The 27,836-nt window shown below is 42.9% G+C and overlaps 2 protein-coding genes across 7 annotated transcripts in view; one reads left to right on the plus strand and one right to left on the minus strand.

Annotated features, from left to right (window-relative positions):
- FBXL13 (F-box and leucine rich repeat protein 13) overlaps positions 1-27,836 on the plus strand; it is a 168,011-nt gene that overhangs the window by 68,614 nt on the left and 71,561 nt on the right. For 5 of the 6 annotated variants that reach the window (XM_039517650.1, XM_039517651.1, XM_039517673.1 and 2 more), the window contains 3 exons: positions 14,585-14,637; positions 19,721-19,821; positions 27,592-27,721. In XM_039517650.1, coding sequence (XP_039373584.1) covers positions 14,585-14,637; positions 19,721-19,821; positions 27,592-27,721 — 284 coding nt within the window. The remainder of the gene's footprint in view (positions 1-14,584; positions 14,638-19,720; positions 19,822-27,591; positions 27,722-27,836) is intronic. The other variant, XM_039517675.1, reaches the window with a different exon arrangement.
- LRRC17 (leucine rich repeat containing 17) lies at positions 335-27,787 on the minus strand. The gene is made up of 4 exons (XM_039517680.1): positions 27,662-27,787; positions 6,864-7,756; positions 2,581-2,736; positions 335-738 (listed from the first exon to the last, which is right to left on the minus strand). Exons 2-4 carry the CDS (start codon positions 7,627-7,629, stop codon positions 335-337), a joined length of 1,326 nt encoding a protein of 441 aa, XP_039373614.1. The 5' UTR covers positions 7,630-7,756; positions 27,662-27,787.

Below are 27,836 nucleotides of genomic sequence, written 5' to 3' on the forward strand. Positions count from 1 at the left end.
AGCAAACTGCAGGATCATGCCTGGCTGTACATAAGATGATTTGTTTCCACTATAGATCTATATCTATATCTATCCATTTATATTGTGTAGGTTCAAATAGTTACTCAAACACATAGCAAGGGTGACTGAAAACAAATGGTCAGAAACAGTCAATTTTTAAAAAAAGATGATGTGTAACTAATACCGTCATGTCGTTAGTAACTTCAATTAAAAAAATCTATGTAGGCAGATATTTCCTTATGGACAAACAACACAAGTAACAAAAATGTAAACAGGATTTTTTCTGACATAAAAATACGAAAAATTTGAATCTAGTAATAAAAAAATTCCCAAATTATCCTATTACAGTGACAATTACACCATGCTTCTTTACTGTTTGAACTGATTGTTCTTTGTGTCGTTCCCATTCCTCATCTTCTTTGTCCTGCTCAAATGTTTCTGGATAAACTGGCAGCTTGTCTTTTGGGCACTCCTCATAATAACTTCGGACATATTTTCCAACATACCACCCTTTGTATTCCTCAGGCGTTTCGCATTCTAGGCCAGCGTAGTGAACGTTGTAGTGATGCTCTAACCAGTAGAAAAGGTAATGAATGTTGTAATCACATCTCCAAGGGTTCTCTCTCAGCCATAATATTTTCAAAAAGTAGAGGTCTTCTAATACTCCGTATTCAAAATTTTGCAGTGTGTTGTTTGATAAATCAAGCTCCTCTAAGTTAATGAGTCCTGAAAAAGCAGCTGGTCAATTAAAAAAAAAGTTATTGAAATGTAGAATTGATAGAATAAAATAGAAAAATATCCTTGTAACAGGGGAAACATTCTCATATTAATATGGATTAAACAGTATTCTTATATACATTGGTCAAAAATCACTGGTTTATATTTTTTATTAAAAGGCTACAATAAAGGCTTGTAAATTGAAACATAAAAGTGTGGCTCTACTCTGAGAAGTGGCATGTAAACCTTCACAACAGATCTGGTGTATTCAGAGTCACTTGCACTTAATTGACTGAGAAATATAAATTTCCTCTGCTTGTTTACTCCTGTTAGCACAGTAGAGATAACACAGCAAAGAGCCGGTGATTTGGAATCTAATTGTGCATCATGAGAGAATTGTTCCAGTAATCAGTTATATCGGTGCCACACCCGTTATTACCAGTAATATAGGTTTTGCAGGCCAAATCAGAAATTCATTGACATCTCTGCAGCTCCACTGTCTTCAAATTGTACTCAGGCCTTGACTAGACACAGGGCTGTACAGCTTTAACTATACTGGCAATGGGGCTGCCCAAGTGAAATGAAGGCTGGTCTGTACACAGATTTTGTTCTGGTATAACTATTTTGGTTAGGGGTATGATGTTTTTTTGGCCTGAAATAGCTATACTGGTATGCATGCCTAATGTGGACACAGTTGTACTGGTATAAAGGTGCTTTATGCTGGTATAATTTATGCCCCTTTTCATATGGGAATAAGCAAAACACTTGTATACTGGTATAACTATGTCCACACTAGGGGGAGTTGTACCACTTTAACTATACCAGTAAAGCTGACAACTTTTGCAGATAGGCAAGGCAAGACAACAGAGTTGCAGAGATATGAGTAAATTCCTGATTTGGCCTATCTATCTATTACTGGTAATAATGATGAGAAAGTGTTAATCTAATTTCACTGTTAATTCCCACCCAGGTTAAGTTTGCTGGGCTGCTAGTTATAAAAAAACAAATCCTACTTACTAACTGAATATATTTGATAGGGAGCCAATGAGAGACAATAAACATGGAATTAAACAATGGCATTTTTATAAAGTCACATTTCAGAGAAAAAGCCACCTTTTAAATAAACGCACTTTGTGGTCATTATATAGCACAGGACTTAGTTTAAGGAGTCTAGCAATGTATTATTTTTGACCTCTTAAACGCTATTTTATTGATGTCACTATTGTCCACTGTTACTAAACTTCTAGAATGCTACAGCTGAAAGCAGTCTACTCTTTGTTTATGTTCCTTACTTCTGTCTCCTTCCTGTCTCTGACTGTTTTCATCATATAAAAATATACACACATACTGAACAAATAGCCTACAATATTTTGCACTAAATCAAAGCTATTTTGAGATCTAGTAATATAACAACGTATCTCAAAAATATCAAATTTCATTAACTTTTTCAGTCTCTATATTATAGTGACTCCTATAATTTAAAAGCAGCCATATAAACTTAAGCCAAATTTTGTCAGATTTGGCAAGTAGTGTTTAAAGATATATTTAATTACATAGCATTTGGGTATTGATTAGTCTTCAGTCCCAAAAATTCCATTTTTGCTCCTTTTCTGCTTGAAATTAAGAGTACCCCAAAATCCATGCTTGCTACATTGACTTCAATGGGGTTGCCCAAGATGCATGTCTGCACAGTTTGGCTCTATAAAATCAATGCATCTGAGGGCAGAATTTGGTCCAAGCTGTTAAGTTTTCTGATCTTCTAGATTTTTCTCATTTAGAATATATATGATAAAGACATAGCCAATGCTAATAATTAATAAAGCACAGTTTACTATTTGTATAAATATAGAGAGTTGTTCTTACCAGGATCTATGTAAACTATTCCATTACTGCTAAGGTTTAATATCTTCAGTTCATTAACATCTTCAAACTCCTTGGCTCGTAGTTGTTTGATTTTGTTGTTAGATAAATCGAGTTTAACAATATCTGGAGGTATGTTCCCAGGAACTTGCTTTAACTCTTAAAAAAAATGAAAAGATGGATGTTATATTGTCTGTAGATTATCTCTTGCATGTCACTGTAAGAGCAATTTGTGCTAGGGTATAAAGATGACCTGTGTTCCTTGCATTTAGAGATAGATAGGGGTGTAACTTTCAGAAAAATACAATTTTGATAGTATCATAGAATGTCAGGGTTGGAAGGGACCTCAGGAGGTTATCTAGTCTACCCTCCTGACAGATTTTTGTCCCAGATTCCTAAATGGCCCCCTCAAGGATTGAACTCTCAACCGTGGGTTTAAGCAGGCCATTGCTCAAACCCGTAGAATATCCCCCCCATGCTTACTAAGCATCTGGGGAAAAAACAGAAATACCTCATATATCTTGCATCTTTCTAATTCCCTTCCTGCTCCTTCTGTTCATCTAGCACGGACCACCCCGGTCCATTCTCAGTCTTTTCACACTGTTAATGTGAAAGTTATTTCTCATGCAGCTCCTATTGACTGGAACAGCCTAACATGACTGTCTATTTTTACGTTTCATCTGAAATAATTTCTCTTCTTTATGCTAGTACATAGTAATATCTCTTCCTATACTTTAAATTTTTATTTTAACTTGTATACAGCTAATTAATGCAGTTACAAAAGTGCTATACAAACGAAGGGCTTGATTGTAGTGCACTTTCTCACCTAAATGAAACTAGTGGGGCTACTTGTGTGAGTAGGTGTTCATCACTGTGAGAAAGTGTTCCAGAATCAGACCCTAGTATACTGTATTGTACCATTTGTTTCACACTACCAAAAGTTGATGTGTTCTAAGTATTAACAGCAGTGAAAATACTATAGTTACTACCCTTATGTAAAGTACTGAGGCATTTCTAGGCTTTTTTTATATATCTATGCCATATACACCTCTACCCCGCTATAACACGACCCAATATAACATGGGTTCGCGTATAGCACGGTAGCAGCGGGGCTCTGGCGGCGCTTTAAAAGGTCTGGGGCTCCAGCTGCTGCGGGGAGCCCCGGGCCCTTTAAATCACGGCTGGAGCCCTGCTGCTGCTACTCCGGGGCTGCGGCAGTGGAGCTCGGGCGGCGCTTTAAAGGGTCCGGGACTCTGGCTGCTGCGGGAGCCCCGGGCCCTTTAAATCCTGCTGGTGCCCTGCCGCCACTACCCCGGGGCTACGGCAACGGGGCTCGCCGACGATTTAAAGGGCCCGGGCTCCCCGCAGAGACCGGAGCTTGGAATTCTTTAAATCACTGCTGGAGTCCTGCCACTGCTACCCCGATATAACGGGGTTTCAGCTATAACGCAGTAGGGATTTTTGGCTCCCCACGACCGTGTTATAGCAAGGTAGAGGTGTATATGGCTTACCATTACTATGTTACCTGAGCACCTCACAATCTTTAATATATTTATCCTCACAACACCACTGTGAAGTAGGGAAGTACTATTAATCTTGTTTTACAGATTGGGAACTAAGTAACAAAGAGTCTAAGTGACTTACCCAAGGTCACATAGGAAGTCTGTGTCAGAAAAGGACATTGGACTTGGATTTACCAAGTCCAGGGCTAGTGCCCTAAGCACTAGAGTGTCCTTCCTTCAATGAGCTAAATTCTGCTTAGACAGGCTTCTTACTCCCTGACTTCTTTTATGGTCCATTGCATAGCCCACATAAGCAGCAGGTGGAATTTCAAATCCTGCTCTCAAAGGAGCACAGGCTGGCTACATGGTACCCCAAAAGTTATGGGGAGGCTGTGCAAGGAAGATCCAAAGTTATGGCTTTAACACCTAATGCACCACATAGAGTGAGAAGGAAATAATGTGTCCCAAGAAAAGATTTAACAATGTGCCTTTGAGGCATAGAAAGCTAGTAGTGCTAGAGGATGCATTTTTAAAATGTATAATTTTGTTGTCAGGCACTTTGATTTTTTATCAAGAGCTAGTTCTGTATCTATTTTTGGGAAAAAACATTTTATTTTGGCTGACATGATGATGTTTAAGAAGTAGCCACTGTGCATGCCTAGGGACAGATCCTCAGCAGATATAAACTGTTAGAGTTCCATTGACTTTGGAGCTCTGACAGTATAACTAGCTAAGGATCTGCCCCAGTGTCACTACTTTTCATAATGGTTTATCAACCCAGATGTTCAGCTTACTTCTTATGGTTTCCCAGAGACTGTTTTAGAGTGTTTAATGGAAGAACTGTATCATATCAGACTTATTCATCAAGTTCCATTGAGATACTGTAGCATCATTATTTCTAATAACATTTTAAAAACCAAATTATAGTGGATGTTGTAATTTCTCCAAAATTTCCACTGAGATTTGCTCATCTACATGGAAAAATGTTTTCTTATCATACTTTGACACTGGACCAGTTTGTGTCTGAGTTCAACTGCACTAACTTTAAAATCAGTGAGATAAAGAGAGTGAAAAACAAAAACAAAGCCCTAACAGCATTGTAAGTAAGAAATGAATAAAAGTGAGCCAGGAGGAAAGGGTAACAGGGAAAATCAAAAGGAGGAAGTAGCCTTATAGGGAAAGAGTGGGGGAGGGAGGAGGAAGAAGAACAGGAATGAGCACTGGGGAAAAGGAGGTAGGACAGAAGATTTCTCACATGACATACAGATTGTGTACACCATGTGGTCACAGGCTGAAGCCTTTAATTTATGTACATTTCTTGTCTCCTCATACTGACTTCTGAGCTTGTCTATCCTTCTCCTAGCTTACACAGAGAGCAGCAAAGACAGAGCCTCCCTGGAATCAAGGGTAGGGGACAGGAACACAATAAAAGCAGGTTTCAGAGTGGTAGCGGTGTTACTCTGTATCGGCAAAATGAACGAGGAGTACTTGTGGCACCTTAGAAACTAACAAATTTATTTGGGCACAATTTATTTCATCCGATGGGTTTTAGCCCACGAAAGCTTATGCCCAAATAAATTTGTTAGTCTCTAAGGTGCCACAAGTACTCCTCATTCTTTTTACAATAAACACAGTTATATAAATGTACAGTCACAGTAAGGCAAATGGAAGAAAATAGTACAGCAGTTTGGCAAGCATGTTACAAGATAAAAATAGCTAACAGTACAACGGTCAGGCACTACAGGTTGTAATTTGCAAAAATTGGGCAAAATCCTCCCTAAGTAGACTACTTCCAAATCTTTGTACTGGTTTTTATTTTTTGTTTTGTAAAGTTGAAGCATGAACTGAATGCAGTTTGCAATGGAGTAACTAGAGAACAGTTCTCATCAGAATTTTTTTTTGTTTTTCTTTGGTGGTTCTCATGGGATAAAATATGGGAAATAAAAAGCATAGACAAACCTGGACTTGTATGTTTACATCTCCCAGATGGGCAACTGTTTACCCTTTGGGTTCAGTTATGGCTCCTAAGACCCTGAGATGCATTTAGGGAAGGGAGGAAGCTTCCTAGTAGCAGTACCTGGAAGCATATGACTTTGAAATGCCTCCCGGGCACTGGGAGGAAGAACAGGGAGAGGCTACAGCTGTTCAAAAGGAACAGCTGGTACTTTCCACTATGCAGGAAACCTGGTACACAGAGGGTGGGACCACAATGTCTTTCCATTGAGTCGGGCCCTTTCTGGGGCCTCTGAGTGCTGCTGGCAGCTCCTTACTATCAAATTATGGCTACCCTTGTGCACTGGAAGAGGGGGAAGAGCTCCCTGTGCACTTCCCTCTGTCAATGCAGTCACTTTGAAACAACTATAATTTTGTTTATAGATTTATTGGCATATGTAAAAGTAGCTTTACTGGAGTAAAACCAGTCAAAATTGGCTCTGCTGCTATAATAATGTAAGTATGTGCTTAACTTTGTTATTGGGAGCACTCTTACTGATTTCAGTTGGAGTATTCAACTGAATACTAATATTCTGCTAACAAAATTAAATACATGCAGGAATTTTTGCAGAATTTGGCTCTAAAATGGAAATGAAATACTGCAAGAATTCCAGTTACACTCTTTATAATCACAAGAACAAAGAATTTGGTAGTACCATTTTAAAAAAAATAAAGCAAAAAATGTCTAGAACCATACTGATTTTCTATAACCTACTTAACTAGAGAAGAAATATAACAGCAAAGAACAAGAACATTAAACTTTGTCACTGAATTAAAAATAAGTAAACAAACCTTTTCTTTTGCAATCCAATGTTTGTATGGGAAATACATAAATATGACAAAGAGAGGAATCAAATTCTGGTTTGACAACTTCAGGCTTTGTTGCTGCTAGATTTTTGGGGTCCAGTCTTTCCTCTTCAGTACATAGACGTTCAGCTTTGATCTGCTTTAGCTTTTGATCTTTCAGTTCTATTGGGTGTACACACTTGGCATAATTTCCCAAGTTCCTGTTTGTTGGAACCTGCAACATCGTAATAAGAGTTTCCATCTCACAGGTGCAATGCCAAGGATTATCATAAAGACGCAGGTAGTTTAGAAGGGGCATATAAATAAAAACTTCCTCTGATAAAATCTTAATCTGGTTATGCTGAAGTAAGAGTGTGGTAAGTTTGTTTAAACCAAAAAAAGCCTCACTTTCAATTTTTGATATTTCATTCTGTTGTAAATCCAGACTTTTTAATGTTTTATACTTGGAAAACATATTATTCTTCAGTTTGCGAATCCTATTTCTTGCTAGCAGCATGTGTCTTAAATCCTCAGGCCAATCAGGAGACACAAAAGTCAGTTTTCTTTCTTGGCAATCTAAGTATTTCTCATGAAGGTAGGTATACACGTCACAGGGGAGGCCTGGGGCATAACGCTTAACAGTACTAGATGCTTTTCTTAAGCTGTTTGTCCTTCCATTATTTGCTTTGTTTCTCAAACTCCCATTCCTTGTCTTCCTAAAGTAGGCTGCTTTACAAAAGAAAAGTAGTATTATAATAGTAACCACTTTCATTCTGACATCCAGCTGGCCCCAATTACTTTCTGTGACAGCTGGAACAGTCAAAGTATTCCTTTGCAATATAAGTTTGGAGCTAATATTGTTCCGGATTGAGGAAGTACAGCTGGTGGATGTGGAATCCCTGTGTAGGAAGAAAAGTGGAATATTAGAAGGTGTAAAATAGACATTTTCACAGAGACTGGTACTTAAAATGAACCATTACAAAATGGTTCAGCCAGCACACTAGATTCACTCAGAACTTGAAAATTTCTCAGACAAGGACATTAAGGTCCCTTCTTATTGTTCAGTTGTTTTCACGCTCTCTATGATCCGCTTTCATTCACTTTGATTAAATTTAGCAAGCTGTCAAAATACAGGGCTAGATTCTAGCTGGCTTTCGTTTAGGTGCACATACAGATTCAGGGGAAGGGCACAAGGATTCCTTTGCCCCATTGTGCCCTCTGCAGAAGAATCAAGCACAGTGCCAGTCCCTGGTACCATGGGCGTGCAAGGACTGTCCCCTCCTAGCACACAAGGAGTGAAAATCATCCCAGAGGAACTGGCCAGCTGGGGAGAGTGGAGAATGCCCTCATTCTTAAGGGATGGTAAAGCATGTGCATTCCTCCTGTGTTCTGTGGAGGTATAATCCCTCCTGGAGTTCCCTTTGGGGTGATGCAGCTTTATATGTCCCTACTCAGGGCTGTGTACCGAGTATACAATGTGGTCATAAAATTGTATGTTGGCAGGGACGTGTTAAACCCTGAGGTTCTCTCATTATCTGCCGTTTACTCCTCTTGCATGATTCCAGCTGTTTGCTGGCCAAAGAGGGCCGGATGTGACTCCCTCTGGATCCTGTTCAGTATTGTTTATGAGTCAGCTGCAGGGCAATGCATGATTCCCTTGGCCTGTGCACGATGTCTCTGCAGGATGCAGAGTCCTTGTTGGTCTGAGAACTTTGAACAAATCCCAGTTTTCAACACATACCATTATATGGTAGTTTTGTGTACCACTATACCATCACTGTGGTCTCAAAGGGTTCCTTGTCTTCACTAGGAAAAAGGTGTGTTCTTAACTCAAGTTAACTAACATGAGGTAAAATTATATTGAAGGCAGTTTTAGTTTATACATGAGTTAGCGGGTGCAATCGCGTAGCTAGTGGGGTGCAGGTAGGGTGACCAGATGTCCTGATTTTATAGGGACTGTCCCGATTTTTGGGTCTTTTTCTTATATAAGATCCTATTAGCTCCCACCCCCGTCTCGATTTTTCACACTTGCTGTCTGGTCACCCTAGGTGCAGGGGACGCAGCCGTTTCTCCTCAGCACATTTTCCCAAAAGTGGCACCTTAGTTAGGGGTTACCATGGCGCCAGCGGGCGGGGCCCACGCTCTGCTCTGAAGCTTGGCCTGCCGGGCCGGCAGAGAGAGGGCAGTGGCAACAGCGAAGGTTGCTGGGCATGCTCAGTTTGGGTGAGCATGCTCAGTACACCCAAAGTAGGGAATTGGGAGCAGGAGCTGTTTGTGTCGTTACACTGGCACTGGGCTCCTGCAGGCAAGGGGGGCAGCGTGGCCAGAAGAGCGAGGAGGGGCGCAGCATGGCAGCCCGCAGTGCAGCTGGAGGAGCCATGGGGGGGGGTTGTGGGGGTGGCACGGCATGGCCAGAGGAGCCATGAGGGTGGGGTATGGCACGGCCGGAGGAGCCAGCCAATCGGGGGGGGGGATGCGGAGCGGCCGGAGGAAGAGCCAAGGGGGCATGGCCAGAGGAGGAGCCAAGGGGGGCGCCTTTTTGATGTTTGCTCCCCCTGCTCTTAGAACCTGGCTACGCTACTGAGCGGGTGAAGATGAAGCTATGGGAAAGCCTGTAATTTACCTTGACCTGTTAACTCATGTGAGAACTACAAACTGTCTGGTCTTCAATAAGATTTTACTTTGTGCTAGTTAACTCGAGTGAAGAACTCACCTTTTTTGCTAATGAGGATGCACCCAAAAAGTACGGTCTTTAAAGGGTAGAATAAGTCGCTGTCTCGTTATCACTGACCTATTTGTAATATTTCGTTATTTGGATCAGAAATCCAAAGTTTGAAACTTAATTTTATAATAGAAAATGAAAAAAGTTGTCTTTAAAAGTATAATTTAGTTGTTTCTTGCTAAAATAAAAAAGATTTATGCTGCTCCTGGATATAATTATTTTGTTGGCAAAGCCTCTGAATGGCTCCTCCGTTTTATTTCTGCACCTGCCAGCTCTCTCCTTATATCAACATTCTAGTAAAACACATAAACATCTTTAAAAAATGAACATTATAACTAGAGCCCTGTGAAATTTTTTTTGTTTTATTTTTTTGTGTGAATTTCTTTTGTTTTATCCAATAAAATGTTGTTTTATTTCTTTTTATTACATTTACATTAATAAAATGTTCATATATATATGACCATATATAAATCAAAACAATGTATAAATCCCAGTTTATCTATACAACATCATTTATTAACGTTACTCATTATTCTATGCCTTGAGACACTCACCAATCCCCACAAGAGTTAGCCAACCCAAAATACTCCAGACAGCTCCTTAGGGTTCCCCCCTTGAAATTTACCTAATACTACAGCTTCCAAATAACATCCACTTCTCTGTGCCCACTCAGTGACACAAACCTCATGGAACACCCCGGATCTTCCCAACCCCTATGACTTCCTTCACCAGTCCCCCCACCCCAGTCTCCCTCTGTATCCCCAGGTTTCTCTATGCCCCCTTATATATTCCCTCTCTCACATTGAACCTCAATCTCCCCAAGCCCCAGAAACCCCTCCCCATCACCCCTTAAATATCCCCCCTCCCCCATTGTGCACTATAACCCCATCCCCCATTAGTCCCAGGGACACCTCTCCTATCCTTCTCCCTCATTGGGCCCCTTGTACACGCTTCTCCTATCCTCCTCCCCTCATTAGCCTCTCTTCCATGAGAAAATCAGGGTCTTTCCCCGGAGGGGTGGGAGGCCTTGCGGGGGAAGCTATAGAGTAAGCCAGCCCCATATTCACACTGGAACAGCAGCTCCTGTCCTGCAGGGCAGGACCCGGCTCCCCACTCCAGCTGGCCCTTGAGGTTACAGTACGCTCAGGTTTGGCTCCTCTGTCTTGATGAGAGGGGGCAACTGGGCCAAATTTGAGTGAGTGGCACTGAAATTCCAAATTTGACCAACCTGCCCTCCCATTATGATGGAGGGGTGGCCAGGCCAAAGCTGAGCAGCACTGTGACCCCATGTGCCAGGTCTCAGCACCTGGAGTACGGAGCTGGGCCCAACCCCATAGGGCAGGAGCTGCCGCTGCAGGCTGAGTTTCATGTTATTTCATTTTTATGTTCATTTTTGTTTTATTTCTTTATTTTGCATTTGCAAAATACATAGGGCTCCAATTATAATTACTGATTTTGACCATTACATTCTGTGAAAAATAAAAGGAATTTTATTTATTAGTTTTTGGAAATCAGATGTTGTTCACTCTGACTAGGGTTGCCAGCAGTCCCATATTATAAGCTACGTCCCTAATTTAAATAGAAAATTGCCTGTCCCATACTAAATCAGTATGGAACGCTTTTTATCCCATATTTCAACAGCAGTGGGGCAGTACTCACGGATGCATCTTTCCACTCCCCTCCCAATCCTGGCCCTTGAGCATGGCCCCATCTGCTTTCCCCATGCAGCACTGAAGGGCCAGGGAGGAAAGTGGAAAGATGCACCCATGAGTACTGGCCCACTGCTGTTGAAATATGGGATAAAAAGCGTTCCTCTACCGACTCCAGCTCTTGCGCGCAGCCCCATCTGCTTTCCCTGCGCAAGCTCCATCTGGCAGGGCATATGTGGGGATATGTGTCCTGGACCTGTACTGAAGGGCCAGGATCAGGAAGGGGTTCTGTCTGGCACGGGGGGGTCTGTACTTCCAGGTGTAACCTCCTAGTGTGCAGAGTCTCTGCCAACAATCCCCAACAGGGTGCACAGCACTGTAGCAGGCAAAGACAAGCAATTGCAGTCTCCAACTCAGCTACTGGCACCCAAGCAGAACCTGAACAGGAATCACAGCAGCTGCTGGCTCAGCATCTGAGGCCCTGGGTTCTCTGCTGTATCCAGAGCTGGAGAGAGAAAAACCCTAGGAAGCATGGGGGTGGAAGGAAAGGAATTTGTCCCCAGAGGTTCAAGTCAAGACTGTGGACATCTGAAGTCTGTCCTGTATTTTTAAATACAATATTGGCAACCCTAACTCTGACTGATTGTTCTAATCATGGCCATTAAGACTGGGGTGCTCTGTATTATTTGGAACTGAGTTACACAAGCTGCAGAAGGTCTCTGATACGGGCAAATCCAAGGGAAGTCCTAAATGGACAAAAGAGGAATCTGGGCTAAGATAGCTAAGAAATGTGATTTATCTAAGTACTCTGTCTATTTCCCTCCAGTCCCCTAGGACTGAATTGGGGAAAAAACAGTAATACGCACATCCTGTGTGGATGCAAGCAGCACTCCGGAGCCTGGCGGCACCGCCACAACGCAATCCAGAACCGACTAGTGAAAGCCATCCCACCGTCCCTGGGGAAGATCACCGTCGACTCCGCCATCCCTGGGACAGACAGCTGACTGTGACCCGACATCGTGGTGATGGATGCAGAAAAGAAGAAGGTCCTCCTGGTAGACGTCATGGTGCCTTTCGAAAACCAGTCACCTGCCTTCCCCGAGGCCCAAGCATGGAAGGAATCAAAGTATGCCCCGCTGACCGAGACCCTGAGAGCCCAGGGCTACGAAGTCCAGGTACACGCCCTGATCGTGGGAGCCTTGGGCTCATGGGACCCCCACAACGAGCCGGTTCTGAGAGCGTGTGGGGTCGGTCGACGCTACGCCTGGCTCATGAGACAGCTCATGGTGTCCGACACCATCAGGTGGTCCAGAGACATTTATACTGAACACATCACCGGACACCACCAATACCACACTGAGTAATTGAGACAGCCGACCAGGGAAATAACCCACTTCCTTCCCTGAGAGACCAAGGGACGCACCCCACCCATGTACCTATCCGCTCCACCGATACTGACTTGGACTCCTTATTCATTCCATGGGTGGCGAACCCAAGCCCACTTATTCACTGACACTTTAAAAACCCTTGCACCCCAATCTGGGTCTATGCCGGTTATGCGATATGTATGTATCTTTTCATCCTTGCAGACGATATCTGTAACCCCCATAACCCAAGCCTGACCCCAGATGTACAGTACCTTCCCTCTCAACCTGTGTATATTTCATTTTAAACATTTACTTTAATAAAATTTTTAAATCTAAACTCTGCCCACATACTAAGCTTTACTCTGTCGTGGCACCAACATGAGATACTACTCTCAATAGATTGTGCAACTCTTCCTGACATGATGTTTTCTCTTTCTTGTCCTGTATATCAAATGTTGACATTTTAATTGTTTTAATTAGGCTCTGGAGTTAACAGTTCATTTAGATGAAGTGGAGCAGTTCACACTGCTCAGAGATATTTTTTTCAGACTGCCTGCAGACTCAAGGAGATGTCACTGCATCATTTACATTCAGTTCCCATTTAGAAGATTCTTTGCAACCATAAAGGCTAGAGATTTAATTTTTAAAATAAAGGCTTAGATTCTGTAGCCAACGATGGCAACTAGTATGAAGTATCAGCATACCTTAGTTCAGGTTCTGTTTTCCCCTCTGCTATCTGTAGAGGCAAGGTGTATTGTGGTTTTAGGATGGGGATATAGGGAGGCATAGAGGTGGCATGACATTCCTGTAGCCTACCAATCATGGAGCTTATTTTAACTGGATGGAATCTTTTGAGTTGGCAGGTCTCTCTTAACAGCATTATGTTTTTTCTTTCAAAGGGCTTTTAGTAAGATAGTATACCAAGGCTTTAGTTGAGGTCATTGTTTTCGTAGAGAGGAATGTAGAGACGCAATGTTGGATTAATTTTTGACTGCAGGTAAAAGCATATGTTTGGCGGCCCCTTTTTCAGATGTGTTATGTGAGAATAATTATTTAAAAGATTTTCAAAATATTTCTTGTTATCAATATAAACATCTCATATTGAATCTCCCACATCAAGTGTCTGCCTCAGGCTGAATTTATTTCTTTATGTTTTTAAAAAAATCAGAATCAGATCAGCCATTTCTGAGAATGAGAACAAGGAAAAATACATGGTTTGCCCTTGTTGAAAAATAATCTGACAATTATTTAATTGAGAAGCTCTAGCAACTCCATGCTTTGGAGCGGGGACTTGAAATTTGGCAGGAGAGTTGTCTTGGTATCAGATATGTGCCTTTTGCTGCTCCTGTGAAAATAAACCTGATTTTGGCCAAATTATAAGCCTCTTAAAAAATCATAGTTCACACATTCTTAGTAGAGGCTTGTTAGAGTTTGGCGGCTAAATTCTCTGAAGATTCCATGGCTTAGGGGATGAGGAGGACTTTCTCTGCAGTTGCTCCTTCTGGCTGCCAGGGGTTGCTGTGGTCTGAGGATCTGAGAGCTGGGAGACTATTTCCATGTGCTCTCAATTTCCTGTAGAAAACATAGTATATAATCGTGTAGTTAAATATTGTATCATAATGCATATGCACAAGAGAGATGAATTAAGATTGGATGGGCAACCTTAACTCTGGCACTTCCTAACTTTCGAGTCCTTGACTTTATAAGTTTATCATTATTTTAACATAATTTTTAATGTAGTATGGGACATGAATCATCATGCCTCAGGACATAAGCCAGCCACTAAGTGATGGGGGCTGAAAACAACTTTTCTGATGAGTAAGTTATTCCATAATTGTCTTCTGCCTGGTTTCTTGGACTTTCCACTGAATCATCTGGTACTGGCCATTGTCAGGGACAAGACACTGAGGTAGATGGACTGCTGGTCTGAGCCAGGGAATTCCAACTGTTAATCTTTAACTCTAATATTAAGTTTATCTTTTATTTTAGGTGAATGTAAAAATTTGCAAGATTTGAATGTCTCTGAATGCCAGGGATTAAATGTAAGTACTACCAATTTTCTTCACAACATTCAAATTATATATAGGTGGGGATGGGATTTTCAAAAAAGTGCCTATATGAATTAGGAACACAAGTTTTGTGGGACTTATGCTCCTAATTCACTTAGGTGCATTTGAAAATGTAACTGTGGTCTTTAATAATAGTCAGAGATACTAAATTAGGGTTCTAATTTTGTTTTATACAGTGCCAGAAAAAATGGTATACGAGACATGGATTCTTTTTAACAAATGGCTTTTAAATCTTTACCAGTTATGGGAAAGGTTCATGGTTTACTATGTGTTTAAAGTTGGCAAGAAATTCCAAGCCATTTTGTAGCATCCAAATATTTACTTACAACTATGCTTTCTAATAATTTACTAGATAATACATGTGGATATTTTTTGTAATTTTTTTGCCTAAATTGACAAGATAATTACAGTTAATATTCTTCAAAATTAAATAATCCTGAATAGATACTCTCTCCAAGATTCTTATTCCATTATTGCATGGAATTGGAAGTGTCCTCTTAAAGTTTCTAAACATTTCTGGAACCCTCCAGTGGAAAGGTGATGACAGATGACTAGGGAGGAGTGGAAAGACAGATGACTAGGGAGAAGAATAAAAATATTGTTAGAGCATGCAGGGGTGTAATCAGGAAGGCCAAGGCATGACTGGAGTTGCAGCTAGCAAGGGATGTGAAGTGTAACAAGAAGGGTTTCTACAGGTATGTTAGCAACAAGAAGAAGGTCAGGGAAAGTGTGGGACCCTTACTGAATGGGGGAGGCAACATAGTGACAGATGATGTGGAAAAAGCTGAAGTACTCAATGCCTTTTTTACCTCGGTCTTCAAAGACAAGGTTAGCTCCCAGACTGCTGCACTGGGCAACACAGTATGGGGAGGAGGTGAGCAGCCCTCAGTGGTGAAAGAACAGGTTAAGGACTATTTAGAAAAGCTGGACATGCACAAGTCCCTGGGTCCAGATCTAATGCATCTAAGGGTGCTGAGGAAGTTGGCTGATGTGATTGCAGAGCCATTGGCCATTATCTCTGAAAATTCGTGGTGATCCGGAGAGGTCCTGGACAATTGGAAAAAGCAAATATAGTGCCCATATTTAAAAAGGAAGAAAGAGAACCTGGGGAACTACAGACCGGTGAGCATCACTTCAGTCCCCGGCAAAATCATGGAGCAGGTCCTCAAGGAATCTATTTTGAAGCACTTGGAGGAGAGGAAGGTGATCAGGAACAGTCAACATGGATTCACCAAGGGCAAGTCATGCCTGACCAACCTGATTGCCTTCTATCATGAGATAACTGGCTCTGTGGATATGGGAAAAGCGGTAGATGTGCTATATCTTGACTTTAGCAAAGCTTTTGATATGGTCTCCCACAGTATTCTTGCTAGCAAGTTAAAGAAGTATGGATTGGATGAATCGACTATAAGGTGGATAGAAAGCTGGCTAGATTATTGGGCTCAACGGGTAGTGTTCAATGGCTGCATGTCTAGTTGACAGCCGGTATCAAGTGGAGAGGCCCAGGAGTCGGTCCTGGAGCTGGTTTTGTTCAACATCTTTATTAATGATCTAGATGATGGGATGAATTGCACCCTCAGCAAGTTCGCAGATGACACTAAGTTGGAGGAAAAGGTAGATACACTGGAGGGCAGGGATAGGGTCCAGAGTGACCTAAACAAATTGGAGGATTGGACCAAAAGAAATCTGATGAGGTTTAACAAGACCAAGTGCAGAGTCCTGGAGTATTGTGTCCAGTTTTGGTCCCCCCACTACAGAAGGGATGTGGACAAATTGGAGAGAGTCCAGTGGAGGGCAATGGAAATGATTAGGGGGCTGGGGCACATTACTTACGAGGAGAGGCTGAGGGAACTGGGCTTATTTAGTGTGCAGAAGAGAAGAGTGAGGGGGGATTTGATAGCAGCCTTCAACTACCTGAAGGGGGTTCCAGAGAGGATGGAGCTAGGCTGTTCTCAGTAGTGGCAGATGACAGAACAAGAAACAATGGTCTAAAGTTGCAGTGAGGGAGGTCTAGGTTGGATATTAGGAAACACCGTTTCACTAGGAGGGGGGTGAAGCACTGGAATGGGTTACCTAGACAGGTGGTAGAATCTCCATCCTTAGAGGTTTTTAAGGCCCGTCTTGACAAAGCCCTTGCTGGGATGGTTTAGTTGGTGTTGGCCCTGCTTTGAGCAGGGGATTGGACTAGATGACCTCCTGAGGTCTCTTCCAATCCTAATATTCCATGATTCCGTGATTCTATGAAAGGTGTGTGTATTATATCAACACTGCGTAGCCTCTAGGCAATGCCTTCTTTTTCCTGTTCTCTGGAGGAGAAGCATTCCTTGTGGTTCATGGGAAATACATTTTGTCTTTTAGTTTTCCTAAATCATTTCCCAATCTAATTGGCTCCTGTTAGATGTTTTCAGTACCCCCTTTCTGATGAAAAATATTTTCTGCATAAGGTTGAGTTTGAAACAAGATTATTTTTATGCCAGTTTGTATTTTCTTATCTTGAAAACAAGGCCAATATTTTCTGTATATTGCATAGTTTATTAATACTGTATTAAACAGATATTATAGTATGTGTAGGAGAAGTTTTCTTTTAGTACTTCATTTGCACTGGATAAAGTAATCTGTGGGCCACATCATCCACAGATGGTGTGAATTGGTATAGTTCAGTTGACTTCCATGGAACTATGCCTGTGTACAGCAGCTGAGGATCTGGTCTTATTTGTAAACAAGAACGACTTAGAAGTGGTCTGATTGCAACTATAAAATATCCTTCACTGATCATCACCAGTGGTGCAATGTCTGTCATTGAAAAGGTCCTATTCTTCTATCAATAATCTTAATTTATCGAATTAAATCTGAGCTCTTGCAATTTAATCCCTCGATTCTTAATTTTATAAGATGTTAATTTTGTATATTCTTCCAAAATTCCTCTCTGACGTGATATGAGAAGTCTGTCATAACCATCTTACTGACCTGCCAGTCTCTTCCTCCTGCTTTCAAGAATATCCTGCGGAGGTCTTGTTACACTAACTGGTTGGAGCATAAAAATATCACTTAGGTTTAGTTTCCTGTGACAGTAGCATATCTGATCATGCTGCATGTAAGAGAATCATGCTGACACTATTATCTTTAATATGCAATTACACGTTCAGGTCCTTACCTAACCTGACATCTTGTCCAATTGAATTATCTTTCTGGTTTTGGAATATTAGACTCAGGAGAAGGGATTGTATGCAGGATTATTTACCTTTGGAAAACTAGTATGAAATGTATAATTGGTGTTCTTCAAAAGCAGCAGCCTAGTGGTAAAAACATTTTAGTTCCATGTTTACTCACCTACCTGTTTTCTCTCAATAGGTCTGTTTTTGCTGTGGTTATAAAGTTAGAGTACCTCCTGATGGCTAAGATCAAAAGCATCAGATATTTTGTAACAAACAATATTTATACTTTATGAGAAATCCTGACTCCAACAAGGAGAAATTTCTGGAAACTTTGAGAAAGTACTTACTCTTGAGTCCATGCATATGAAACATTAGTGTGACTCTATGAGGTATAATACCTTGAGAGAACAATTAAAATTACTTTTTTTTAGGATTCTGGGTTTAAAATTTCTGTAGCTCTGATTTTACCTTTTGTAAAGACATGAGCTGTAAAGATGCGTCCTTTTATCTTTTTACTCTTTAATAGCTTTTTAAAAGATTTCCACTGAAAAATGAGGATCTGAGAATGGTGAAAACCAGTGTAGTCTAGTAGTTCAGATATGCGCACACTACTATAGACCTTGCAGCTGCGTTAAGACATACTTTGAGATGGAAGAGCAAATATCATTTTATTCTAGCTATTTCTTAAGTGAGCTGAATAGCAGAGACACGAATAGAATAATAAAACAATAAGATCAATGAAGGAATATTCAGCTAATTGAACCGCTTGATTACACTTGATAACATTCCTAGCCCTCTAATATTGAATCCAGTAGCAGAACAGTCTCTGGCTGGACTGTTGTTGTTACCATTTTTCAAATTATATGGTGTAATCATGTATTTTAAAAGCATGTGATAAGTTTTACAGACTTCTCTCACTTTCACTGCTGTTGGATTTAAATGTCAATTAATATCAATATTTTGATAGCCTGGTGTCTGCAATAGTTATAAAACACTCTTTAACATCCCTAGCGGGAGACTCTCATGACAGTGTAAGAACTAAAGATGTGAGTGAGCATGTCCATTGCATTTGACTAAGGAAATGGACATTTGTAACGAAAAATGGTCAGCTCCTCAGCTGGTGTGAATTGGTATAGCTCCTTTGAAGTTAGTTGAGTTATGCCAATTTACACCAGGTGAGGATCTGGGCAAAAATGTATAATTATATAAGATACTGATTTCCACACCGTTATTTGATTTGCATACACAAGGTTATCTGATTTGCATACACGGGTTTTTGCATCTTTAATGGATTCACATACACTTTTTTGGGAACAGCCCCCTGCACCGGTGGTTCAAGATTTGCCTCTGTATGTCTGTATTCTAATGTAGTGATCATATTGATACATAGAACAAGATAGATGGTGCCACTTTCAAAGAATATTAAAGAAAGGAACTGACTCAAATTAAAAAGAAATTTTGTGGACATTGAGCATTCTATAATTGATGGACTGGTGTGAATAGTTAATAAAGCACACTCCCTGGATTTTAGAGAGTTGTCTTAAATTATTGTCTATAGACCTGCTAACATAGGTCTTGATTCAGCAAAGCACTTAAGCATGTGAATAGTCCCATTGACTTCATTTGGACTACTTGGTTCTTAGGTGCCTTCCTGAATTGGGGGCATAGAAATAGTCCTGTTTACAATCAACAAAAATAGTTCCATAAACATTATAATATAGTATTTTCTTTAGAGCATTTTAAAGAGAAAATGTTTTTGATCGGTACCGTTGCATTTAAGACTTTTACGAAATTAATTCAGTTTTTCTGCTACGGTAAAGAAGAGACTTTAGATACACTAAAATACAAACAAATTATAATTTGACATACTTTGACAAGTGATTTTTTTTATTATTATTCAGGATGAATCAATGAGACTTATATCAGAAGGTTGTCCAGCTCTTCTCTATTTAAATCTGTCATACACAGATATTACTAATGGGACACTAAGACTGTTATCAAGGTAAAAATATCTCCTCCTACATTTAGATTAATACAAAACAAAAGTCATATGTACTCTACGAAAATATAAGTTTTAGTTATCATTGCAAAAAAAATATAACTTTCTCTGAGTATTTTACAAGTTTCCTTTTATTTTGTAAAGAACTGAAAAATGCCGTATATATTGTTCTTAGGATTTTTCTCTTTTGTTTGTTTTTAGTGTAGTAAAACATTTACACTGGGTTAGTTTATAGGTCTTGCTAAGTTTTACAGAAACTTGTGAGTTTGCTAGTCAGGGGCGGTTCCAGCGTGCTGGGGCGGCATTCCATGGGGGGCGCGCTGCCGGTCGCCGGGAGGGCGGCAGGCAGCTCCGGCGAACCTCCCACAGGCGTGCCGCTGGTCCTGCGGATTAGGTGGAGCATCCGCAGGCACGTCTGCGGGAGGTCCACCGGAGCCGTGGGACCAGTGGACCCTCCGACCGCAGGCACGTCTGCGGGAGGTCCACCGGAGCCGCGGGACCGGCAACTGGCAGAGCGCCCCCCGCGGCGTGCCGCCATGCTTGGGGCGGCAAAATGGCTAGAGCTGCCCCTGCAGTTCCCCCCATCCCATTTCCGGCCAGCACTGGCTGCGCATTGTGAGCTGTGGCGGCCAGTGTGTACGGACAGGCGCCAGGCAGTGGCCGGTTACATGTCGCCTCTGCTGTCCACCCATCGGCTCTTTATGTGCTCCCCCTCTCACTGTCCTCTCCCTGCTTTGCCCCTTCATCCCATCCCCTCAGCCCTACTGCTTCTCCATATCTCCCCTGTCAGGGCGCGTCCCACTCACAGCGCTGTGCGGAGAACCAGCCCCTGGTCAGAGTGCTCAGCTCACCAAGGGCCTGGGTGGAAGGCTCCTTCCTTCCCTCACTGCCTTTGGCTGGGCCGACGCCCTAGGAAAGGCCAAGATCCTTTGGCCTGGTGCGCTAGCCAGGAGGAGCCGAGCCCGGCAGGTGCCAAAGCAGTGATGAGCTGCCAAATTTTTAACAACCGGTTCCCTCCGCCCTCCAAAATTTTAACAACGGGTTCCCTCCTTCCCCCCCCCTCCGGGGTGGGTCGTGCCCCATCCAACCCCTCATGTTCCTTGACACACAAACTCCGAGACCCCTGACCCATCCCCCCCTTCCCTGTCCCCTGACTGCCCCTTGCCGCCACCCAACCCCTCCTCTCATTCTCAATGGCCCCCTAGAACCCCTACCCCATACAACTACCCCTTCTCTCTGTCCCTGAGTGCCCCCACCACCTCATCCAACCCTGCTCTTTCCTGACTGCTCCCCGGGACCCTTGCCCCCATTCAATACCCCTGTTCCCTGCCCTCTGACTGCCCTGACCCCTATCCACCCCCACAACCCACCCCCTCCCTGCCCCCTTACCACACTGCCTGGGGACCGGGTCCACTCTGCCAGGACCACGACCGGCGCGCGAGGCCCAACTCCCGAGCCCGGCCAGACCAGAGCAGGCACCGCTCGGCGGCAGCCGCTCGGCCCGACTCCCGGGCGGCACTGGGGCCGAGCCACTCGGCGGCAGCCGCTCGGCCCGACTCCCGGGCGGCACTGGGTCCCAGCCACTCGGCGGCAGCCGCTCGGCACGACTCCCCGGGCCGGCACCGGGGCCCAGCCACTCTGCAGCAGCCGCACGGCCCGACTCCCAGGGCCGGCACCGGGGCCCAGCCGCTCGGCGGCAGCGCGGGCCCGACTCCCGGGCGGCACGGGGCCCAGCCGCCGGGCGGCACGGGGCCCAGCCGCTCGGCGGCAGCGCGGGCCCGACTCCCGGGCGGCACGGGGCGAGCCGCTCGGCGGCAGCCGCGGGGCCCGACTCCCGGGCGGCACGGGGCCGAGCCGCTCGGCGGCAGCGGGGCCCGACTCCCGGGCGGCACGGGGCGAGCCGCTCGGCGGCAGCGCGGGGCCCGACTCCCGGGCGGCACGGGGCGAGCCGCTCAGCGGCAGCGCGGGGCCCGACTCCCGGGCGGCACGGGGCGAGCCGCTCGGCGGCAGCCGCGGGGCCCGACTCCCGGGCGGCACGGGGCGAGCGCTCGGCGGCAGCCGCGAGCCCGACTCCCGGGCGGCACGGGGCGAGCCGCTCGGCGGCAGCGCGGGGCCCGACTCCCGGGCGGCACGGGGCGAGCGCTCGGCGGCAGCCGCGGGCCCGACTCCCGGGCGGCACCGGGGCCGAGCCGCTCGGCGGCAGCCGCGGGGCCCGACTCCCCGGGCCGGCGCTGGGCTGGAGGGAGCAGCGGTCTGGGACCGGGAGCTGCTGAGCCAGCCGCACCTCCCCTCCTCCGTGCCCCAGCTTACCTGCCTCCATGTGAGAACGGCTGCAGCTCACCCCTGTGCCAAAGCCCTGCACAGCGCTGGCATGGGGAAGCCTCTCTGCCCCTCAGCTAAGCTCTGGGGTGGTGGCAGCATCCCAACCCTGCAGGCTGCACCCTCTTCACCCGCCCACCTCCCGGGTCCTGCCCCACCTGCTGAGCCACCTCTCTGGCCGGGTTTGCTGAAGCCCCTGAAGTCAGATTCCCTGGCACAATGCATCCTTAGAGCTTAACCCCTTCCAAGCTGCGCTGTAGCTGGGGGACAGGAGGCGGCTGGGTTATGTCAGTGGCCAGCAACAGCTTGGAGGTGTTAGCTGCCTTTCGACACTGTGTGGGCAGGAAGGGACAAGCTGCTTCCAGCCACTGGGGTGTAGGGGAGAAGAGATGAGCTCTGCAAAGATATGGGCCAGGTCATCCCTCCGACCCCGCACCCCCACCCCATGACTGGAAGCAGCTCCCATCTCTCCCCTCCTGCACACTGCCAAAAGGCTGCTGCAGGCCACATTCTGGTGTGAACCCTGGCAGAAATCTGGGGAGGGGGGCATGTGACCCTGCGTGCCCCCCTACGTGTTGCCTCGGGAAGATGCAGCGCCAGGTACCAGGAAAGGTGGGTCCATCCTGGGGGCCCAGCCAGGTATGGAGGGCAGAGAGCACCGGGCAGGGACAGTCAGGTCAGTCGGTCCCCCCCTCCCACCCCGTTTGAGAGAAGTGTACGGGAGTGTGTATGTGTGTGTCACTGCTCCCTGTGTGAACCCTAAAACCTTAAAGATAAGAAGGTAAATAAAAATAATTCAGCTACACAGTATTTCTTTTTAACAGGGACTCAGTCAACTTGATGTTAATTTTAACATTTGTACTGCATCGTTCTGATGAATTTCTGTTAAACTTGCTTGAATATGAGTAATTTTACCAGGTATCCCACATTCAGCATGGGGAAATATGGTCACCCTATGTAGATCATTAATCAGAAAAGCAGCAACTTTCTGGGTTATAAAGTACAATAAGCCTTTGCTTTCTTTGGATGGAGAGGAAAACTCACAAAGGGCACATGAATGTGCAGTTTTGAGCTAAAGTATAAGGAATTGCCATCCCGATTTGTGCTTTGCATTCTAGTAACTGGTAAAGCTGCCGACAGCGTACGAAAGAGGAATTTGTCATTACGCTGCGTGGTGTCAGGTTTTTTTACCCATCTCAATGGCTTAGTGGTGGTGCATTGCAAGTAGAAGAGCAAAGTTTAAGCTTTTATCTTGGACTGTTACCTCCCTGGCCAAATATGAATGCGCTAGAAGCACACCTCCTGAAAAAGGGCACTCAGCCTTCATGAGGCATATCACTGGCCACTTTGGATGACTATGATGTTGACAGGTTCTGAAAGCAGCCCTGTCACTTCAGCAGGAAGGTTAATGGCTGTGATGTAAGGTCTTGGGTGTCTGGATTTAAAAGGGGGTGATTATCTGCTCTGAATATGTAAGACTGACTCCCGGAGAGAAGAAGGAACTATAAGTGAGTTTCTTATACTGACTACCATTTCCTTTATATCAGAGGGGTAGCCGTGTTAGTCTGGTTCTGTAGAAGCAGCAAAGAATCCTGTGGCACCTTATAGACTTAAGGTGCCACAGGATTCTTTGCTATTTCCTTTATAATTATCTATTCACCAAGGAGAGATTTTTTTTTTTTACAGATTTTTTGGGGGTAAAGTTTCAGATAACTCAGTAGCATTGTAGTCTAGTGTTGATAGTTATAATTTGGCAGAGGATGTTTAGATGTGTTCTGTATGCATATCTATTGAATGAGATGTATTCAGAATTGCTTGGATAGTGATTTTTAAAAAGTAGATAGGCAGTCAAGCAATGTTGTGATTATATGTCCTGCCTACTCTACCAAGTTCCGGTTTTGTCCCTTATTTCTTCAAAACGGTCAGTAAGGCTTGGCTTTGCTTGAAGCTATCCGTTTTGATTTTCTTTATGGCATAGTAGTGGGTTTAAAGAAGTTCAGAGGGAGATTTTTTTCAGTCTGTGACTTGAATCCAGCAAAGTGTGCAAATTTCCATTGAGCTCTTGAGCATACGCTGGGTCTTATTAGTCTACAACAGTCACGCAGGCACATGTAGAAATAGGGCACTTTGTCTGAGATGTGGCAAAACAATATGCAAAAAAACACAGAGAATTGTGTATTTAAAGCAGCCATATTTCCTGAACCAAATATTTCTTGGAGAACTACAAAAAAAAAAAAAATGCAAATGCAAAGAATTCAACTATCCAGGTGAACTATGTTGTAATAGTTATAGATAAACATCCATTTCTATTGTGGGAGATGTGTGTTCATCCACCAAACTGGAGGGCTGGAGAACCTACTGTTGGGAAGGTCCAGTCCACTTATCAAAAGAAGCAGTAGAAGAAAGCTGAGTTATTCCAACGGAGTTGTCTCCTTCTTTGATGGTAGTTGTGCACTACTTCTTCCCCCTTGAGAAAACAAAATTTGACTTTTCACAGCAGCTCCACATATTCCTGGAGTGTGTTTTTCTCTGTTGTTTGCATAGTATATTTTTGACTTTTGGATTTGCCTGCAGTGGAATGATGTCTTGAGAATGTACCAATCCAGTGCCAGAGTCTAGTCTTGCTTCAGACAGCCTATCACCCCCCGTCTCTGCACCAGTTTTATTCTTTCTATCATCTATGGAAAAGCCTATGTTTTTTTTCTCCGTATTGGCATAATTTTTGCCTTTGTCTAGTTTCAATTTCTTCATGTTTAAATTTGGAATGTTTTTTCTGGAGTACCTGCCACTCTATGTTATCCCGGCTACCCAAGCTTCCTATTACCACCAAAAAATTAGAGCCAGCTGCTTCTGTTTATGTATGGGCAAGACTCACCCAGGAGTGGGTCAACCAGATTGGTGGATGTCTCCAATATGAGAAACAAAATGTACAAATAAGGTAAAATTTCCTCTTTGGTCGAGTCAATAAAATACTAGAGTTTCATTAATGGATTTCTCTTGCCTTGTTTACAGTGTTTTTTCCTAAAATGTGTGAAAAATGTCAGTAGCAAATGATAATTCTGAATGAAAACTGCCAAATGCAACACTTCTTTGCTGAAGACATATGGACGTAAAGCAATACTATAGTTCTTTCTGAGATTAACAGTATGAGGCTTTTGATAGCACTCAAATTTCAGTAGTGTTTCTAGGGATGCTCAAAAACTGGCAGCTCACGACAGATACTTCCTTTGTAGTTCTCTGAGACAATGTAGCTAACATAAACGCTTTTAGCTGTGGAAATATATGCATCTTGCAATTCTTCCCATACATCTTACTGCTCCATATCAAGTATCCATTATTGGAAAAACCATCAAAAGGAACTGTATTCTTAATGAGCTGGAAACTGGTTGGCCATTTCACATGTTCCTCTTCCACTCTTTCATTCTATCAGGAGAATTGAGCCTCTGAGTTACACAGTTGATTTAAGATATTGTGACAAGATGGAAGTCTGCTTTGTATTTCTCCTCCAATGAAGTTATGTTACAGACCTTGCAATATACATGAAGCCTGTCTATCCAGAATAACTATGGAGGATTATTCTGGCAAATTGTTTTAAAACGTCACTATGTTAAGATCTTGATGCCAAATGATAGACTCAAAGTCACAAAAGCCAAGATTTTAGGATCCATGTCAGATTCAGCTATAAAATAGGATCCAGCACACAGGCAACTGTAAATCCCTGCTCTAAGTTAAAGATCTGCGATTTAGTTTTGTATTACTGAGAAAGTTGTCACCTTGAAAATGTCAGAAGAAAGCAGGAAACACACAGATCATAAAAATAGAGGGCAGAGAAAGAGTTACATAGCAATCTGTAAAGAAAGTTAAGGTGCCTACAAGAAGTGTTGAGCTGCTACCTGCTAGTAGAAGATATTTGTTCCCAGTCTTCAATACAATGGAGCAGAAGCTGACTGAACTCATTCTGCCTTGGGCAACCAACACTATAGATGGATCGAAGCAAAACTGTCAGAAAACTTCAAAAACATTCTCTTATTGCAGTGTGTTTCATGGAGACTATGCCTAGAGGTGTATCCTCTGAAAAGCTGATCAACAATGCTGAGCATATCTACTCTACTTCCTGATGCAGATTACTCCAATATAATGGAGAAAGGCTTGTGCTTCTAGAAAGTAACTTGGCAGTACTTACATTTCTTTATTAAATATAGAAAGAAACATCTTCCATTTAAAAAGATCCCTGAATTTATTATCTATTGTCTCTGTTTGATTGTTTTATTTGCCTTTTTTTCTTAATATGAAATTTAATTTTAGCATGTATTTAATGTTTTTGAGCAATTACCGTTATCATTTTTCCTGTTGCTTTCCAACTTCCTATCCCCCTTTTTCTGCCCAGTTTGATTTAACAGTATGTTTTCTCAGTATACTCTCAAGGCATAAAGTGAATTCCCACAACAATGCTGTGAACCGCTCCTTAAGTAATCACTTCCAGAGTGGGTATTCCTGCCTCTCTTCAAAATGCCTAGTTTTTGCTGACTTGCATAACTAGCCTGAGTATATCCCTAAATCTAAATCTCTTACAGAGCAGTATGCCCTAATCCTAATTATATGTTTTGATTTTTTCTGTAAGCTTTCATTTCTGGTAATTATGGTATTGCAATACTTGTTTATTTCAGTTAGAAATTTAGTTCAGTGTAATTTAGAATCTTGGATATATTATATGCCTAAATTTGCATAATAAAAACTTGAATAGATTTAGAGAGTACATATTCATACAATACACTTACAATTTTCCATGTACATAGTTTCCCACTGTTCCTTTATCTAATATTTGGTGTAAATAATCAAGTATTTTCTAAAAATAATTGATTTAAACTTCATTTAGAGAAAACTGAATTCTTTGATATGTGTATGCATTAGTTTTGTATCTCTTTCCACTTTAAATTTGTTTTAATAGCATGCTTTTAAAATGTTCATGGAAACAATTACATGACCACAGAAGGTTTAACAGTATGTTTAATCCCTGTATGCTTTTAGCATCCTTTGATAGAGTTCTGGTTTTCATTTCCAACAGACACAGCTTGTAAAATCAATGGCAAAGTAAATCCTGTAACCTTGCCCTCAAAGGTCTATTGGCTTCCAAAATATACACATTAGTTCCCAACTTATTACAAAAATGTGTGCTTTTGCAATTAAGTAAATTATCTGTAAATTAATGTTTATTTGACTATAGTTAAGGATGATATGATATACTGTACCATAGTACTGTTTCCAAACAAGTTACAATACTTGAAACAAGGAAAACTAAATTATTTTAAATTTCAACAAGGAAAGAATCTCAGTTAAAATCTAGCATCCCTTTTTTACAGAATTTTTAGAAAGATGTTAGCTATGGAATGTGATTGCATCTATGTTCTGTAGCCTACTGTTGTAGTAACTGTTTTTTCTCCCTCTTTTGTAAAGGAGCTTCTCCAATTTACAATATCTGAGTTTAGCTTACTGCAGAAAATTCACAGACAAAGGTTTACAGTACCTGGGATCTGGGAAAGGATGTCACAAGCTCATCTATTTAGACCTTTCAGGTTGCATTCAGGTTTGCATTTCATTTCACTTTCATGCTGTGAGGAAAGGAATCCTTTCGATGACTGGCTGCATCCCGCACTCATGGTATACTAAAGTAGTACAAGCACTGCAGCAAACTTTTTAGA

Source organism: Mauremys reevesii, linkage group 1 (genome assembly GCF_016161935.1).
Source record: "Mauremys reevesii isolate NIE-2019 linkage group 1, ASM1616193v1, whole genome shotgun sequence".
NCBI lineage: Eukaryota > Metazoa > Chordata > Testudines > Geoemydidae > Mauremys > Mauremys reevesii.

Coding starts and splice junctions, on each gene's coding strand:
- LRRC17 (XM_039517680.1), bottom strand. CDS start 7,629: ATGAAAGTGGTTACTATTATAATACTACTTTTCTTTTGTAAAGCAGCC. Junction 2,737..6,863: donor ATTGGATTGCAAAAGAAAAG/GTTTGTTTACTT, acceptor ATTTTTTTTAAG/AGTTAAAGCAAGTTCCTGGG. Junction 739..2,580: donor AATAGTTTACATAGATCCTG/GTAAGAACAACT, acceptor TTAATTGACCAG/CTGCTTTTTCAGGACTCATT.